Source organism: Capra hircus, chromosome 16 (assembly GCF_001704415.2).
Source record: "Capra hircus breed San Clemente chromosome 16, ASM170441v1, whole genome shotgun sequence".
NCBI lineage: Eukaryota > Metazoa > Chordata > Mammalia > Artiodactyla > Bovidae > Capra > Capra hircus.
The window spans coordinates 38,595,065-38,613,714 of NC_030823.1; the positions used below are offsets into that span (position 1 = coordinate 38,595,065).

An 18,650-nucleotide genomic window follows, 5' to 3' on the forward strand; every position below is an offset into this window, starting at 1 on the left:
ATTTGTTGAAAAGACTATCTTTTCTTCCCTGAATTTTCTTTGCACTTATTTTAAGTCAATTTGCCAAATACACGTGGCTGTGTTTCTGGGCTTCTCTTCTGTTTTGTTCATCTACTTATCTATCTTTTTGGTTATACTACACTGTTGTGATGGCTAGCTATATAGGAACTCTTGAAACCAGATATCGTGAATCCTCCAGCTTTGCACTTCCTTTCCAAAATTGTTTTGGCTAATGTGGATTTGACTAACACAGATTTTAGAATCAATTTTTCAGTTGCTACCAGAAACAAACAAAAACTTGTTTGGATATTGATTGGGATTATGTTGAATTTATAGATCAATTTGGAGAGTTGATGTTTTAATAGTCTTAAGTCCTCTGTCCCATGAACACAGTATTTATTTAGTTCTTTATTAATTTTAATATTTCCCTCTATATTTGCTGTTTGCTTTCTATGTAAATCTATGTTTTATGAAAGATTGTTTAAGTACTTTTTAAATAATCTTGTGTACCATTAGCACTATTGGAAGTAAATCTTGATTAGAAGTGTTAACCAGTATCATAAATTTAATAATTTGTCCTTTAAAACTGTCTACAGTTTATCAGTGTTTATCAAATGTGAGTCAAAAGAAATAGTTAATGACTCACATTCAGCATTTTAAAAAGATGAAATAGTATAGAAAGTACCACAGTGGATCACAGTGAGGAAAGTAAGTGAAATGTTTTGTTACAGTTTTATACATCCACCTGCTCTCCACCCCCAGTCACCCCCATACATAGTCGAGACTTAAAACTTATTTAAATGTAAAGTTGAAATATTTAACTTGAGAATCATAAATGGCTATGTAGATATTTCATATAAGATCCTAAATTAAAGTGTTAGATTTCCTTGACTTCCTGCTGCCTTTTCCTTCTTCCAAAATTTACTAGTAAGTACACATTTTCAGTAGTATGCTTAGTGTAGGTTCATGACCATGAGCATATTGCATAAGCTTCTATAATATGCATGTAAGTGATATTTTAAATAAAGACATGTTTGTTCATTATAAGTTTCTAAAATTCTGATAGATGGATGTTCTTGATGAATTTCTTTTCACTGGTGATAACCTAGCTTTGATTAGATGATCTGTTGTCGTTTTTTGACTGTGTGACTTCCTGAGTTTCAACCTGTCATGCTCTGAAATAGAACTTTTAAAACCTTCTTGGTATGAGCCTGCTTTGTATCCAGAAACATTATTGAAAAAATTTGCAATGTATCTTTGTATTGACTGCTTTGGTTTAGAAAAATCACACTTGACAAAATGACAGTTTTGCAGATAGCCGGTTATATACTGTTTTACACATATAGAGCCCACATTAACTTGAGAAGTAGTTTATTAGAATTTGCTAGGCAATATTCTACATGGTAGCAGTGAATGGCAAAAGGTGTTTTTGTTTGCTCAGGTTGAGGAGGAAGGTTGAATAGTCTTAATTAGATTCTTAAGGGTTTTAGATGTTTTTAAAATTTTTGGTCCAGATTTATAATATTCGTTCATTAAGAGCTACCTATTAATATGTCACTCTGCCTTGAGGAATTTACAGTTTTTCTAGGTTATTTTATTTGAATTTATAATGAAGCTAATGTGTACATGAAACAAAAAGGAAAATATTTATTTCTTCCTTTATTATAGGATCAGCGGCAAACTGAAGCCATCCAATTGCTGCAAGCACAGCTGACCAACATGACACAGCTTGTTTCAAATTTATCAACAACAGTAGCAGAATTAAAACATGAGGTAATTGTTATTGATGGTACTGTAGGAAACAGTGTCATAAAGATTGGCTTCATATCTAAGAACTTTAATACAAGAAGATTGTCATTTATAGAGAACTTTTTCAGAAAACCAGAATATGGTAGTTTAAAGTTATGGAAATACATTAATTATTATAATACTTCGGAAAACATGGCTTTCATAGCTTAGGTCTTACCTACAATACAGTTATAAAGCAATTCTATTAGGCCTTTTGAAAACCATTGGTAGTTGTAATATATACTTCATTTTCAGTTCAGAAAGGCTTATTATTATGTGGCTTGCTGCTGCTCAGTTGTGTCCAACTCTGTGACTCCATGAACTAGAGCCCACTAGGCTCCTCTGTCCATGGGATTTTCTAGACTAGACTGGAGTGAGTTGCCATATCCTCCTCCAGGGGATCTTCCCAACCCAGGGATTGAACCTGTGTCTCTTGCGTTTCCTGCATTGGCAGGTGGATTCTTTCATTTACCACTGAGCCACCTGGGAAGCCCTATTAAGCTGCTTAATGAAACAAACTTTTCATTGATTTAGGAAGCATTTATTGCAACACAAGTGTGTGTCAGGCATGAACTGTCCAATCCTTGGTTTAGGCATACAGCAGTCAGTAGCCCCTGGTAGAGAATGACACGTTTATGTGTGGACTGGTGGCACTCTTAAGTGTTGCTGCTTTAGCTCAAGTGGTGTTGGAAGGCTTACCTGAGGAAGTGGTGTTAGAACTGAGTGCTCAAGAGAAGTTAGCATCCACACAGAGCTTGGGGTCAGAACAAGCCTGTTAGTAGCAGAAGTAGGACAAAGGGCCTGTGCTTACAAACAGTGTGATGTTTTTGGGGTCGGAAAGAAGGCTGGTGTGCAATACATGACAGACATCATTCCACGTTCGTTCATGGAGAGCTACCTCATCCCCGGATTCTGTAATTTGCACTGTGGCCTAGCATTCTTGTGGGTTTATGCACTTAGCCCATGAAGCCAAGTGCATAGTTTCTAATGTTTTGCTTGAAAATTAATTTTGCAACCAAGATCTTAATTCACCAAAAAAAAAAAAGGAAGAATAAAGCTGGTGTAGCTGGACCAGAGTGAATGTGAGAGGTGAGGGTAAGAAATGAGTTCAGGAAATCGGCAGAGACCTGATCATGTAGCCCTTTGTAGGCAGCTTAGAGTTTGAATTTTATTCTCATCATTGCAAGTCATTGGAAAGTATTAAGTAAAGAAGTAACATGGATCATTTCATCAACAACACTTTGAGAAATCCCTGCTTGTTGTTCTGTGGAAAATTGCTTCTTAGAGACCATCTAGACCACAAGTAGGGAGGAGACCAATTAAGGAAGTGATTGAAATAACCTGAATGAGGTGATGTTGGCTTGGTTTAGGATTTTAGGAGTGGGGAATAGTGTGGAGTTGCTAAACTTAGGATATATTTAAGAGAGAGAAGGACAAGCTTGTTGGGAATTTGGATGTAGGTCATAAGGAATTAAGGGTGATCCTTAGGCTTAAATCACTGGGTAATGGGTGGTTTAGTTTTGTATGAGAAAGACAGGTGCGAGCATTTTTTTTTCTCACTCAAAAGGATAGTACAAATGATAAAAAATGAAATATATGTGGCAGAATGTAAGATTGGAGAACATAGGTGAAAGGCATACGTGTGTTCATCATACTATTTTTAAAATTTCCATGGGTTTGAAAATTTTTAAAGAATGAGAGGGGGAAAGAAGAAAAAGGAAAACGTTGCCTTTGTAGTACATTTTCAAAGGACTTGCCTTGCATTTATGATTTTGAAGAACTTTGAAAAAAATGTTTAAATGGTTTGTCCTTTGAACTTTAGATTTCTGTGTTTTTCCCTAATATGATTTTCAAATTGTTATTAAGCTCTCTTCTCATCTCAGGTTTCAGATCGACAGAGCTATCTTGTCATATCTTTGGTTCTCTGTGTTATCTTGGGACTGATGCTTTGTATGCAGCGTTGTCGAAACACTTCTCAATTTGATGGAGATTATATTTCAAAACTTCCTAAAAGTAATCAGTATCCAAGCCCTAAAAGGTAAGTCAGCATTATTTCACGATTTTCCTCTTATTTGAGAAACTTGAGCAAGCGAAAGATGCTGAGATAATTTCTTTCCCCATATGATTATCTTGAAACCAAAATGTTAAAAACTTGGAACTAGTGAGAGGGTCCTGTGCCTAGAAGGTTCTGTAGACTCTCATAGAGAAAACACTAAGTACATAAAAAACCCATGTAATGGTTGTGAAAGATACTTCAGTGTGGAATTCAAAGGGGGAGGAGGAGAATAGGTATTTTAATATAGCACCTTTTAGAGAAGAATTGGTGAATTTTTTTTTACATGTGTTATCTATAACTGGAGTGTTACCTTAGAGATAAGTCCTATATGGCATGTACAGTTTTCTAGCATTCACCTAACCCCAAATACAGAGTAAATTATATGTATTTTACTCATCATTCCCAATGTTGATTTTTCTTAATGTTAGGTGTTTTTCTTCCTATGATGATATGAGTTTGAAAAGGAGAACTTCATTTCCACTCATCAGATCCAAGTCTCTACAGTTTACTGGAAAAGAAGGTAGATTTTTGTGCATATGTAACATGTATATAGAAAAGTGAATCTAGCTTCCTTCTAGAAAAAGTATAATGTCAATGTTGTGTTGGAGACCGTCCGCAACCGAACAGTGGGTGTGAGTGGCCTTAGTGCGGTGTCGAAGCCACTACCATTTCCACACTTTATCTTTGTTCCTAAAAGCCCAGAGGGTGGAGCGGAGGGGGGCTTAGTTTAATTAGCCATTAATGAGCCATTGATAGCCTGTTTGCACATGCTCCTGTTTAGAAGTATTTCTTTTTAGAAAGGGGTGTTTGAGAAAGTTCAGCAGATATGGAAAACCTGAATGCTTCCATAGTATCCTGTGCTTATCTGCCTCCTCTTCCTATACAGGTAGGACCCCTTTTGTCTCTAGGAGTGTGAGGCACTTTATGAAAAATAAATCTTTTTCTTTTTTACAGTCCAAGGTCTATAATAGTATTCTATAGTCTAATACTTGATGAATACTTAAATTTAATAAGTGAATGAATGTGTACTGAGTGGCTTTCATGTATCAATACTTTTTAATAATTAGTACTATAATTAGTGCTTACTGAGACATATCTTCATAGCAGTATTAAAATAACTAAATTAATTGTATATTTCAGCTAATGCTTTCTTAATAATCATTGGATTCTCTTTCTTTAGGATTTAGTAGCTGAGCAGTGTGTTTTGATTGATTAAATCATTCAGGCAATCATTCCTGTGCTGCTCTGGTTTACTGTTACCATGAAACTTTGCGGACTTAATCTATTACATGTGTGTTTACTTAAAACTAGTAAATTTCTTCCTACTTCCCGCTCTTTTCTTTTTTTTTTTTCTTTTGGCTGATATGTCTTTTTGTAATTGAGTCTTTTTAATGAAGTATAATTTGTACAGGATTTTATACTTAATCATTTATAAAGTTTGGTGGATTTTCACAAACCACACATAACTGTGTGACCATCACCCAGATTAAGAAGTACAGCATTATCTAGCACCCCAGAAACTTCCTTGTGCTCCTTAGTCATTACCCATTTCCTCTCAGTAGAGTCACTGCATATTTTGATATTGTGAGATTCACCATGTCATTGAGTATAGTTGTAGTTAGTGTTGCAAACATACTATTGCAACACATATTTGCCTTATGCAAACATACTATTCATTATTCGTTTCCATTGGATTATTTTCCTGCATACACACATCTGTTGGGTATATAGCAGAAATGGAATTGCTGGATCATAAGATTCTGTCTACTCCACTGTAGTAAATACTACCACACAGTTTGCCAAGAATGTTGTGTGATCATTCAGCTGTTTTTTAGAGTTCCATTTGTTCAGCATCCATATTAAGATTTAACATTTAGTATTGTTGATCTTTTAGCTGTATTTGTGTGATTATGAAATACCAATATGTTGAGGTGTTTTTCCTTCTCAGCATTTCTAATCCCATTTTAAATTAGTTGAAAGCTTGACTGTTTCTCTTCTTTTGTACCTGATAGTAATATTACTTATATTTTAAACAACTGTATCATCTTGGTTCATCTTTATAATTTAAAAAGTTGAGTACAATAGTCAGGAAACTAATTCTGATTCTGCTATTCATTAATTCATTTATTTCTTCTCCTAATTTGAATTAAATATCTTCTTATGACATTTACTATTGTCTACTTTGATTTTAGCCATCTTTGTACTTGCCTTATTTTTAATTCCAAACTCTATGAGAAGGGTCCATTTCTTATTTTGTTTTCTTATTTAGTAAAAAAAACATACAGCATGCAATTTACCATCTTGAAATTTAAGTTTCTCTTAGAAATTTAATTACTATATATATTATATACTTTAGTAATGTTTAGTATGTTCACAGTGATGTGAAACAAGTCTCCAGAAGTTTTTCATTTTGTAAATCTGGAACACTGTATATATTAAACAACTACCTTTTTTCCCCTTCCTCCCAGCCTCTGGTCACCATCAATGTGTTTTCTGTTCTTGTGAATTTGAATACTTCAGATACCTTATAGAAGTGAAATCATATATTATTCATCTTTCTCTGACTGACTTATTTCACTTAGCATAATGTCCTCAAGTTTCATCTATGTTGTAACATGTGACAGGATTTCTGTTTAAAGACTGAATAATATTATGTTGTACAGATAGATACTATACTTTGTTTATTCATCTGTTGATGAGCACTTGGGTTGCTTCTGCCTCTTGGCTATTGTGAAATAATGCTGCTGTGAACATGAGTGTGCAAATATGTCTTTAAGTCCTTGCTTTCAGTTCTGGATATGTAGTTGACCCTTGAACAGTGCTGGAGTTAGGGCCACCGAATCTGTACAGTTGAAAATACATGTATAATTTATAGTTAGCTCTCCATAGCCATGGTTCCTCCATTTTCGAGGTTCTGCATCCCTGGAGTCAGCCAACGACATATTATGTAGTACTGTAGTATTTACTGTTGAAAAAAAATCCACATATAAATAGACTCACTGTATCCATGTATAAGTAGACTTCAAACCTATGTTGTTAGAGGGTCAGCTGTGTACTCAAGCGTGATTGCTGAATCTTATGGTAGTTCTGTTTTTTGAGGAACCTTTACAGTGTTTTCCATAGTGCTTGCACCATTTTACAATTCCACCAACAGTGCATAGTGGTTCCAGATTTCTCCACATCCTCACCAATACTTGTTTTCTGTTTTGATAGTAGCCATCCTGATGGGTGTGTGGTGATACCTCGTTTTGCTTTTGATTTGTGTTTCTCTGACGATTAGTGATGTTGATCATCTTTTCATATGCTTGTTGGCCATTTGTAAATCATCTTTGAGGAGATGTCTGTTCACATCCTTCGCTCATTTTTAAACCAGGTTATTTTTGGCTTAATTGTAGGAGTTCTGTATATTCTGGGTATTAATCCTGCATCAAGTATATGATTCACAGATACATTCTTCCATTTTGTAGGTTGCATTTTCACTCTGATGATTTTGTCCTATGATGGACAAAAACTTCTTAAGTTTGATGTAGTCCTCTTTGTCTGTTTTTGCTTTTGTTGCTTATACTTTAACTAGCACATCCAAGAAATCATTGCCAAGGCCAGTGTTATAAAGTTTTTATAACTTTTTGGAAAAAGAAACTTTGTAACACTGTGGCCTTGGATGTGACATTTAAAGTACAAGCAACAAAAGCGGAAACAAAGAGGACCGCATCTATTTTGAGTTAATTTTTGTACATGATGTAGGATAAGGGTTCAACTTCATTCTTTCGCATGTGACTATCCAGCTTTCTAGCACTGTTTGTTGAAGAGACTGTTCATTCCCTGTTGAATGGTCTTGGCACCCTTGTTGAAGGTTATTTGACCATTTGTGTGAAGGTGTATTTCTGGACTGTTTTTTCCCCCCCTGTTGTTCTGTATGTCTGTCTTTATACCAGTACTGTTTTGACTACTGTGTTTGAAATCAGGCAGTGTGAGTCCTATAACTTTTTCTTTTTCACAATTGCTTTGCCTGTTTAAGGTACTTGGGATTTGATATGAATTTTAAGATGCATTTCATTAAAAAAAGAAAGCTATTGGAATTTTGATAGGGCTTATGCTTAATCTGTAGATCGTTTTGGTAGTATATGGACATCTTGACTATATGAAGTCTTCCAGTCATGAACATGAGATATTGTTCAGTTTGTTTGTACCTTCTTTAATTTCTTTCATCAGTGTTTTATAGATTATACTTAGATTTGCATCTCTGACTTCTGTTGACCATCCAAGTAGACCTAAACTGTTTTGATTTTTGTAATACATTTTTGTTGTGAAATATGTGAAATACCAAAAAGTGCATAAAACTGAAATGTACAACATGCAGAGTAATTATAAAGTGAACACCTGTGTAACTAACACCCAGATTAAGAAATAGAGCAAGACCAGCACTTTTGGTATTGCTTTTTGTAGAAGTAACTGTCTTGATTTTTTAATTAGTTGTCATCTTCATTTTCATAAGTTTTACCATCAGTGTTTGTGTTCCTCAGCAATATAATTGGATTTTTGTCTGGTTTTGAGCTTTTGATAAATGAAATTATACCACATATACTCTTTTTGCCTTCTTTCCTTCAGCATTCTGTTTGTAAGGTTCATGTACATAATTGTACTTCATTTTCAATATTGTAAAGTATTTCAGTAACTGACTAAATTACAATGTAAGTTATCCATTCTGCTGTGTTATTTACAGTTTGGGGCTATTACATATAATGCTGGTGTAAACATTCCCTTTGTTTGTATATAGGCAGAGAGTTGCATAAGTTTCTCTAGGAATATTTTTGTTGTTGTGTTGCTAAGTCATTTCCTATACTTTTGCAAGCCCATGGATTCTTGCAAGCCTACCAGTCTCCTCTGTCCATGGGACTTCCCAGACAAGAGTACTGGAGTGGGTTACCATTTCCATATGGGGTGGAGGGAGTGGGGGATGGAATCTTTCTGCCCAAGGAGTTGAAGCTGCCTGCTTGGCAGGCTTATTCTTTACCGCTGAGCCACCTGGGAAGCCCCCTCTAGGAATATTACCTAGATGTAAAATTGCTGGATTGGAGAGTATGCTAATCTATTAAGTTACAAGATAATGGCATACTTTTCCAAAGTAGTCATATCAGTTCATCCTTCCACCAGTACCATGAGAATTTCCATTTTCTACACTTTTGCCAGCGCACAGTCAGAATGTCAGGTTTTAAAGTGTTTGTTAAGCTCATTTCAGTTATAATTTGCATTTACCTGATTACTATTGAAGTTGAGCATGCTAACTTAAGCCTTTTAATCATTTAACTTTCCTGGACATTGAAATTTTCGCCTGTTCTTTTATTTGGTTGTTTATCTCTTTCCTGTTGGCTTACAGTTATTTTTAAAATTTGTATCCTAATTGTTAGTTCGTTAATGTTGCAGATAATCTTATTTCACTCTTGAGGCTATTTATTTTATTTTCTTTTACATGGAGTCTTTTTAAATAAGAAAAGAGGCTCTTAATTTTAATGTAATCAAACTTATGGAATTTTTTTTCCTGGTGTGGTTAGTGCTGCTTCTGTGTTGTTTAAACAGATTTTTTTTTTTTTTACTCTTTATGGATGATACTCTCTTATAGTTCTAGTGTTTGGTTTTTATTTTTAGATTTCTAAGATACCTGGAATTGATTTTTTTGTATGTGGTTTTTAGGTAGGGAATTCATTGTAAAATTTGTATGAAATTCAGTTGTTTTAGGTTGCTCGGCCATTACTGGGTCTTTGTTTCCATGTAAATTTAGAATGATTTATTAAGTGTTTCATTGAAAAATTATTAGGCTTTTGCTTGATTACATTGACTCTACATATTAATTTGGGAAGAACATAGCATCTCTGTGTACTCCAAAAAGTCAAACTTTTGAAAGTTTTATTTCTAGAATATTTTTTGATGCTGTTGAAAATTGCGTTTTGTGTGTGTTTGTGCTTATTGCTGGTATGTAGAAACACAGTGGATTTTGGAGCTGTTGACATTTGCCATATTCTTTGATTCTCTGCTTGCTGGATCTTCAGATAGAGGAGTGTTAAAGTCTCCAGCTATAATAGTAGGTTCATCTGTTTCTCCTTGTAGTTCTACCAGTTTTGCCTCATGTATTCTGCCATTCTGTGAGATGCATGTGCATTAAAGATTGTTATGCTTTTTGGATAATGGACCCCTTTATCATCATGAAATATCCCTCTTTATCCTGAATAAATTTCCTTGCTCTGAAGTTTGCTCTCTCTGAAATTAATATGCCATTCCTGCTTTCTTTTGATGTGTGTTAGCATGGTATATCTTTTTTCATCCCTGTACCTTTAATCTATATGTATCTTTATATTTAAAGTGGACTTCTTATGAGCAACATATGGTTGAATCTTGTTGTTTGATCCACTTTTACAGTCTTATAAATTGGTGTATTTAGGCCATTAAAGTTTAAAATAATTGGATATTTATCCAACTATATTTGCTATATTTGTTACTGTTTTCTGTTTGTTGCCCTCATTCTTTATTCCTGTTACTGTCTTCCACGTTTTTTGTCTTTTGTGGTTTTAACTGAGCATATTATATGGTTTCATTTTTTTCCTTTCATAGCATATGTTAAAAAATTATGACTTTTTTTTTAGGGTCCCAGAGTTTACAGTATACATTTACAGCTAATACAAGTCCACTTTCAAATAGTACTATATTACTCTAGAGGTAGTACATACATATATTTTATAATAACAGAATATTTCTGATTCCTCCCTTCCATCTCTTGTATCAGTGCTGTCGTTCTTTTTATTTTTACCTAATTTTGTCTATACTCAATTACTTTGTTGCCATTATTTTTTTGAACAAATTGTTATGTTATGGATTAAGAATAAGAAAAGTTAAAGTTTTTGTCTTCCCTTCTCTTATTCCTTCTCTGGTGCTCTTCCTTTCTTTATGCAGAGCTGGGTTTCTGACCTACCTTATTTTCCTCCTTTCTAAAGAACTGCTTTTTAACATTACTTGTAAAGCAGGTCTGTTGGCAATTTTAGGTCCTCAGTTTTAGCTTATATCTTTGATTTTTTTGAAATTTGGATATGATCTGCCTGGTTGTAGTATTTTGGGCTTTTGTCCTGCTTGCTGTTCTCAGTTTCCTAGAGCTGTGGTTTCTGTCTGATGTCAGTGTGAGAAGATTCTGTCATTATACTTAAAGTATTGCATCTGTTCCTTTCTCCTGTCCTTATCCTCCTGTATTCTCAGTACTTGTATGCTACGCCTTTTGTAGTCGTCCCATGGTTTTTGGATAGTCTGTTCTTCTTTTTTTTAAGTCTTTTTTCTCTTTGTATTTTAGATTTGGAAATTTCCATTGTCATATTCTCAAGTTTAGTGATTCTTTACTCAGTCTATTAATGAACCCAGAGGCATTCTTCAGTTTTGTTCCTGTGTTTGATCTCTATCTAGCATTTTTTAAACTCCTTTTTAGAATTTTTCTGCTTATATTATCCATCTGTTCTTGCATGTTGTCTGCTTTTTTTCAATTTACATCCTTAATATAATGTATTTTTTAAAAATTCCTGATCTAATAATAATGTCAACATTTCTATCATATCTAACTCCGGTTCTGATGCTTGTTTAGTCTTTTCAAGCTGTGTTTACTCTTTTTAAAATGCCTTGTAATTTTCTGTTGAAAGAGGAATATAATGTACAGGTCATTTCTAATTTATGATGATTTGACTTAAGTTTTCAACTTTATGATCGTGTGAAAACAACGTGCATTCAGTAGAAACTGTACTTCGGTTGTTGATGTCTCCCTGGCTAATAATATGCAGTATGAGTCCACGTTTCTAGACAGTGGTGGCAAGGTCTCTGGGCAAAAATGACTTGTGTTTCACTTGACGGGTCTGGATTACTGCTTTTCCTTCAGTTGTGGCCTGGGATTACTTACTTACCTAGTCTTGACAGCCTAATTAAGTGCTGTTGATGCTGCTGCTAAGTTGCTTCAGTCATGTGTGACCCCATAGATGGCAGCCCACCAGGCTCCCCCTGTCCCTGGGATTCTCCAGGCAAGAACACTGGAGTGGGTTGCCATTTCCTTCTCCAATGCATAAAAGTGAAAGTGAAGTCGCTCAGTCATGTCCAACTCTTCACGACCCCATGGACTGCAGCCTACCAGGCTCCTCTGTCCATGGGATTTTCCAGGCAAGAGTACTGGAGTGGGAAGTGCTGTTAGTGACTTACAAAAAACATTCATATTTAATTGCTTTTAGTGGAAAATTCGATCTGAAAACCATTAGCAATCATTCCTAGAAGTAGACATCGTGTTTTTTTTAAAAACAATTTGAATGAGATTAGTAATCTAGTAGAAATGACTGTTTAAAGGAATCATTGGATATTTTTATATATTTGATGACTTTCTCAACAAGTTTCTAAGACATAATGTGAGAAATGATAATTCATTGAATCATGTTGTTAGTAAATTTCTGGCACATGAAGTTTATTATACATTTGTTACTTACAGACTTCGCCTGCATCAAACCATAAATCATTTACTTTTAGTGGGTTGAATAGGATTAAAATCTCATAGCCCCTCTTTTATATGTACATTTATCTTGTCAGTAAAGCTGTCTTGAATGTGCTTAAAGTAATGAAACCTTAGAAACTTAGTATTTCTGATTTTCTTATCGTACCAGAGTGTTCTGGTATTGATCACAATAAATCATAGTTTTGATCACAGTAAATCATAGGAATAAACTATTAGGAAACACTTGTTAAACTTCTTTTGTGTGTATGTTCCTTGAACTGAATTTCATACTATGTGCTTGTTGCACATAATTAGCCCATAATTGCAACACAGTGTGGAGTTTAGTCTTTTAGAAAAATATTCATATGATCTGTAAGTTTGGTATTAGCTTATCTGGTAATGTTATTTTTCTTATCAAGTTCAGAGGGTAGAGGCTTCCCAGGTGGCTCAGTGGTAAAGAATCCACCCACAAATGCAGGAAACACTGATTCTGTCCCCAAGATAGATCTACTCTAGTATTCTTGCCTGGGAAATCCCGTGGACAGAGAAACCTGGTGAGCTATAGTCCATGGGGTTGCAAAAAAGTCGGACACGATTTAGCAACTAAACAAGAGGGTAGAGCTGGTCTAAACAAGGATCTTTACTATGTTGGCTGATAGCCAGCTGTTAGTTAAAAACTTAAGGTATTCAATGATGACCAGTCAAGCCCAGGATAAGAATGGTGCCCTCTTCTACCTTGTTGCTTTAGGCTTACTAATTTCAAATGCATAAATATATGTTTTAACCTGTTACAAATATAAATTCATTGGTTCTCTTATGAAAATGATCATAAATGGATAATATAGTATTTAATCATAGTATAATCTACTTTACATTTTATATCTGCCTTTTTTTTTTTTCTTACAGTAGATCCAAGTGATTTGTACATTGTAGAACCCCTCAAGTTTTCTCCAGAAAAAAAGGTAATCGTTTGTTTCCTTTCAAGTGTATTGGTGTGTTATGTGGATGTAGATGAAGAAATAGGTGAAAGTTTTACTATTACCTTTACTGGTCCTTAAACTTATTGTTTATTTTCAGTAATGATAATGATTTGTTTACAGGGTCTGCAAACTGTGGCCCATAGGCCATATATGGCCTGTTTTATTATGATCCTGGAAACATTTTTAAAGGGTTATAAAATAAAAGTGAATATGTAGGAGAGAGAGTATGTGACCTGAAAAGCCTAAAATACTTACTGTCTGGGTTTTACAGAAAAAACTTGCTGACCCCTTGTTGATACTCATTCCTATTATCAGTGCATGTCAGGCAGTGTGTATACCTATTCCTGTAATCCTCTTATCAACCTGAAAATGATACTTTCCCCATTTTTTAAGTGAGAAAACTGAAACTCAGAGTTTGTATCTTCTTTAAATGACCCATTAAAGAGGTGGCAAAAATCAAAATAGACTTTTTTGGTTACAAAGTGTGGGCTTTTCTCATTTTGCCTCTGAAAGTAAGTTGTATTTACTAGAGGTCCAGGTAGCTCAGTGGTAAAGAATCTGCCTGCCAATGCAGGAGACGCAGGTTCTATCCGTAGGTCTGGAAGATTCCTTGGAGAAGGAAATGGCCACCCACTACAGTATTCTTGCCTGGAAAATCTCATGGAGTGAGGAGTCCATGATGTCACAAAAGAGTCGGGCACAACTTAGCAACTAAGCAAACGTTTGTCTCTAGGCTAAAGAACTTGACCATTAAAACCAAATAGCCTAGGATTCAATCCTAACTTGGCCACTTACTGCCATGTAACTTGGACAGGGAATCCAACTTATGAACCTTGGTTTTCTCATTTGGTAGTCAAGGACAAAATGCCCACCTTTCAGGGTTAGTAAGATATACATGAAAGCAACTGGAAGAATATATGGCATATAATAAGCATTCAGATACCTAATCTATATTCAGAGGTGACAGATAAATGAAGAATTTGGTTGAGTAGTATTACAAAGTGGAAAGGTAGTTATGGTAGTACCTGTATAGAACATAACAGTGTGTTTTGCTGTTTATAATACTTTCACTTTCCACCAGGAGGTGGCACTTTATTCCAGCAGCTCAGCTGTCTGAATGTTTGATTACGTAACTATCAGAGGTCTAACTCCTACCCTTTCTTTTACTTGTGTTAAAGAAGAAACGCTGCAAGTACAAAACTGAAAAAATTGAGACCATAAAGCCAGCTGATCCATTGCACCCTGTAGCCAATGGAGACATAAAAGGAAGAAAACCTTTTACAAACCAGAGAGATTTTTCTAATATGGGAGAAGTTTATCACTCTTCTTATAAGGGTCCTCCATCTGAAGGAAGCTCAGAAACTTCATCACAGTCAGAAGAGTCTTATTTTTGTGGCATTTCAGCTTGCACAAGTCTGTGCAATGGACAGTCCCAAAAGACAAAAACTGAGAAGAGGGCTTTGAAACGAAGGCGATCTAAAGTCCAAGACCAAGGAAAATTGATAAAAACTTTGATACAGACTAAGTCAGGATCACTGCCGAGCCTGCATGACATAATCAAAGGAAACAAAGAGATCACCGTGGGAACATTTGGTGTTACAGCAGTCTCGGGACATATCTAAAATTAATCGAACTTTTCATATTGGAGACTTTTCGTTGTTCTTTGAAGAACAGTCTGTGGTATTTGAAGGGTATGGGGAGGGAGAACATATAAATGGGAAAAGTATTCAGAAATTATGGTTTCTGCCTTTTTAAAAAGTAGGTGGGATTATGTCAATCTTGGTTAATGAGCTGCAGTTTTATAAGACTGCAAGGACAATGATAGACATTTTATAAAGATGTTTTTTCACAGATTAATTAATTACTGGGACAAAAGTAATTTGGAAGCCCAGTTCCTTGGGTGGGATAGGAATGAAAGCCGAAACCTCTTCCTTTAGCTTTGTTCCTATTTCTTGCACCTTCCCATATTTATGTGCCTTTGTCTATTTATAATGCCACTGGAAGAGGAGGGAGAACTTTTTCTGTCATTTGATTTCTTTTATAACTTTGTTAGTTTTTGGAGCTGCAAACACTACAAGGCTTTAAAGTGATCTGCGCCTGGCGTTCAGTAAAGATCAGTAAAGAGAGTGTAAAGATCCTAAAGACTTGGCCAGGTAGACTTTTGTTTAGCAAACTCACCTGAAACAGACACTTGATGGAATTTTTAGGTCTATTCTTTTAGGTAAGTGGTGATACTTTTAATATTATTTTCAGTTAACTTATTCACACTAGTTTCCTTTGGTTGCTAATTCAGTGAGAGGAAAAAGCAACTACATAATTTTTTTCTTCAAATGATTGGTATTTGCAAATAATTTTTTTTTAATAAATTCACGTGTTAAACACATTTAGCCACTTTTAAGGGTTTCCTTTAGCTATGTTACGTTTTAAACAATCACAATAAGCACTAATCCTCGTGACTTTGAGATCGTTGTTTTCTCTTACAAATGGAAAATTTGAAAGTTTGTCCAGTGAGTCCAGGCCTCATAATCACTGCCTATGTACATATGCACAGAACCAGCTAGTGAGTTTGTCAAGCCTTGTCTAATTGGTCAAGTCTAAAGGGATTATTACTCCTTGGTGTTTGCTTTGTATTGGCTACAAATGTGCAGATATACATGTGTGTTGTCAATGTGTTTGTATTCATTTTGTCTCTTTTCTTTAAAAATAATTGGCAGTGACTTTGAATCAAATGATTTCTAAGTATGTGTTTATACAGTAATGGAGTAAAAGTGGAAAGTTTCTTTTTGAAAGGGAGAGAATTCACTGTTCTGTGTTGTAAGATTTAAGTTATAAGTTATTGAGCACTTTTAGTAATAACTGTTTTAAACTTGTCTAATACCTTATGGGGGTATTGTTCGTAATGTGACTTATTTAAAGCCTCTTTTGTTTGTTTAAATTGCTGCTTTACGTTAACAGTATGTTTTAGATGATTTACATTTTTTTCCAATCTGTACAATTAGCCATTCAGAGCAAGAGGGCCTGATTGTATAGAAACCCATTGAAAAAAGGTCCAGATGAGAGCAGAGGTAGAGCGGGGAGTTACACCTCTGTGTGCAGCATCCAGGGTTGTGGAAAGAAGACTTTTAATAATGTAACTACGGAGCTGTAGTGCCATTAGAAACTGTGAATTTCCAAATAAATCTGAACACTTGTCTTTATTAATTACTGGCTCTTCTGTTCTTTGAAGGAGAACTTACAAACTTAATACTCTGAACATGAATTTAAATGAATTTTTAAAAATAAATACAGCAACATCTTGTTAAATGCTTGGTTACATTCAGCCAACTACAAACTGATTGAACTTTCACATAAATGTTTTGTTCCCAATACAGTCAGAATTTCACCATTTCAAACACTGAAAGAGAGTTTTAAATATTCAGTGGATTACACATAATGTGCCTTTCTTTACTAGGTGCCATCTCTAAAACTAATAATTTTTAAATTTTTTACATATATAAATATAGCACATTTTTACAATTTGGGGTTTGTTTTTCCTCTCTGAGATTATACTTACCTGAGGGATAAAAGCAAAAAGTCTTGCCAATAATAGATTTGTGCCTGGTGAGAAGCAAATTATATGTGTGTGTGTGTATATATAAAATAGGCTTTCAATGTTCCTTGGTAATCAGCTTCATTTTATTTCTTCTGATATTAAGAAAAGCTTTAAAACAGTAAGAAGAAACCGAGGGATCTGTAAGAGCAAGAATACAAAATAAGTCCTTTTAATTGGATGTTTTTCAGATAGAGTTATAAAATTTGAAGAATGAAATCATTCTATTAGGTAAGCCTTGCACAGAAAGGTGGCAGTTCTCTGTTCTCTGCCACTACACCCCCCAGCACTCCCATGTTGCACCCTGACCTTTGCCAAGCATTTCTTTCTCCCTAGCAGCAGCTGTTTTCAGCACTACATCGCCAGTCACTGTGCTTATTTTGCTACTTAACTTACTTGCCAGTTTTTGATGTGCCCCTAATTTGAATATGTAAACTTGTCAGCATGAATATAAAGTAGATATAAATGTATACTTGTTACCCTAGTCAAACAAATTTAAAATCCTAGAATAATAAGCAACATGTCCATTTGGAATTGTTTTGATTCTCCATTTTATAGAACAAAACTATGCAACAGAAGCATGAGACATGCCTCCAAACAATACAATAATGATGGCTTTCTTAAGCTCCCTTTACACCCTGATATTTCTAATCCCATTCCCGAATCACTTTTCTTTCACTGAAAGGAAAGTTCTCTTTGCTATAGGGGAGGGGAAAAACTGACACTCTCCAAACAACATTTTCAAATAAACCTAATTTTCTGTTAGGGCAAAGACAATGCTTCCTGTCTTTGTCCTTGACTTCCAGGAGTGGCTGAAAGATGGACTTCCCTTTTACCATTTCAACTCAACACCCTTAAAAGTCAACAGCTACAGGAGAGGAATCATGATGGTGGAGGAGTAGGACGTGGACCTTCCCTCCTCCCACAAATACAGCAAAAGCACATCTCTGAGTGGCATGATTCACACTGAACAACTACTGAGTGCTAGCAGAAGACCTCAGACTTCCAAAAGGCAAAAAAACTTTAATGTAGCAAGGTAGGACAAAAGGAAAAAGAGGGAGAAAGGAATGGAGACAGGACTTGCACCCCAGGGAGGGAGATGTGGAAGAAAGATTTCCCCACCCTGGGAAGTCCCCTCACCTGCAGGGAGATCAACCTAGATGGAGGGGGAGCTTCAGAGCCTTGGAGGAAGAGTGCAACAACTGGTTATAGTGGAAGGACCTGCACAGATGGTTCATACCTCTGCCCTGTGTACCCTGGCTGACATGCTCATCTATTGGTGTGGTGAGGCTAGGTGCCAAAGCTCAGCCTTCAGAGTCAGACCCAGAGAGGGATTGGCGGTGTAGAGACAGCCTGAAGAGGCTGGAGAGTGGCAACTATGCGTGCACTCAGAATAGGCGGGGGCCTGCCAGAGGCAAGACACCATTGTTGGGTAGGGGGTGCACGTTAGAAGAGAGGCAAGACCACCATAGGAGCTTTGTTTCCTGAACCTGGGCTCTCAGGCAACAAGACACCACCTAACATGAGCTCTGGGGGTAGGTGCAAGCTGCTGTCACCGTTATGGGCTCCAGAGATGGACACAGGCCACTCCCATAACTAGGGACCCATGAGCAGGCACCAGTTGCTCTCCTTGGGAGTAGGCAGGCTGTCACTGCTACTGAGAGACACAGGAGCAAGTGCCAACTGCTAGCCCTGCTGTCCTGGGACATCATGGACCACTGCTGCCCCTGGGAG

The 18,650-nt window shown here is 35.8% G+C and overlaps 1 protein-coding gene across 3 annotated transcripts in view; it reads left to right on the top strand.

Annotated features, from left to right (window-relative positions):
* The window catches only part of SUCO (SUN domain containing ossification factor), an 89,870-nt gene extending 73,342 nt beyond the window's left edge, over window positions 1-16,528 (top strand). For 2 of the 3 annotated variants that reach the window (XM_013970170.2, XM_013970169.2), the window contains 5 exons: window positions 1,669-1,773; window positions 3,672-3,826; window positions 4,273-4,364; window positions 13,254-13,309; window positions 14,506-16,528. In XM_013970170.2, coding sequence (XP_013825624.2) covers window positions 1,669-1,773; window positions 3,672-3,826; window positions 4,273-4,364; window positions 13,254-13,309; window positions 14,506-14,949 — 852 coding nt within the window. In that variant the 3' untranslated portion in view covers window positions 14,950-16,528. The remainder of the gene's footprint in view (window positions 1-1,668; window positions 1,774-3,671; window positions 3,827-4,272; window positions 4,365-13,253; window positions 13,310-14,505) is intronic. The other variant, XM_013970168.2, reaches the window with a different exon arrangement.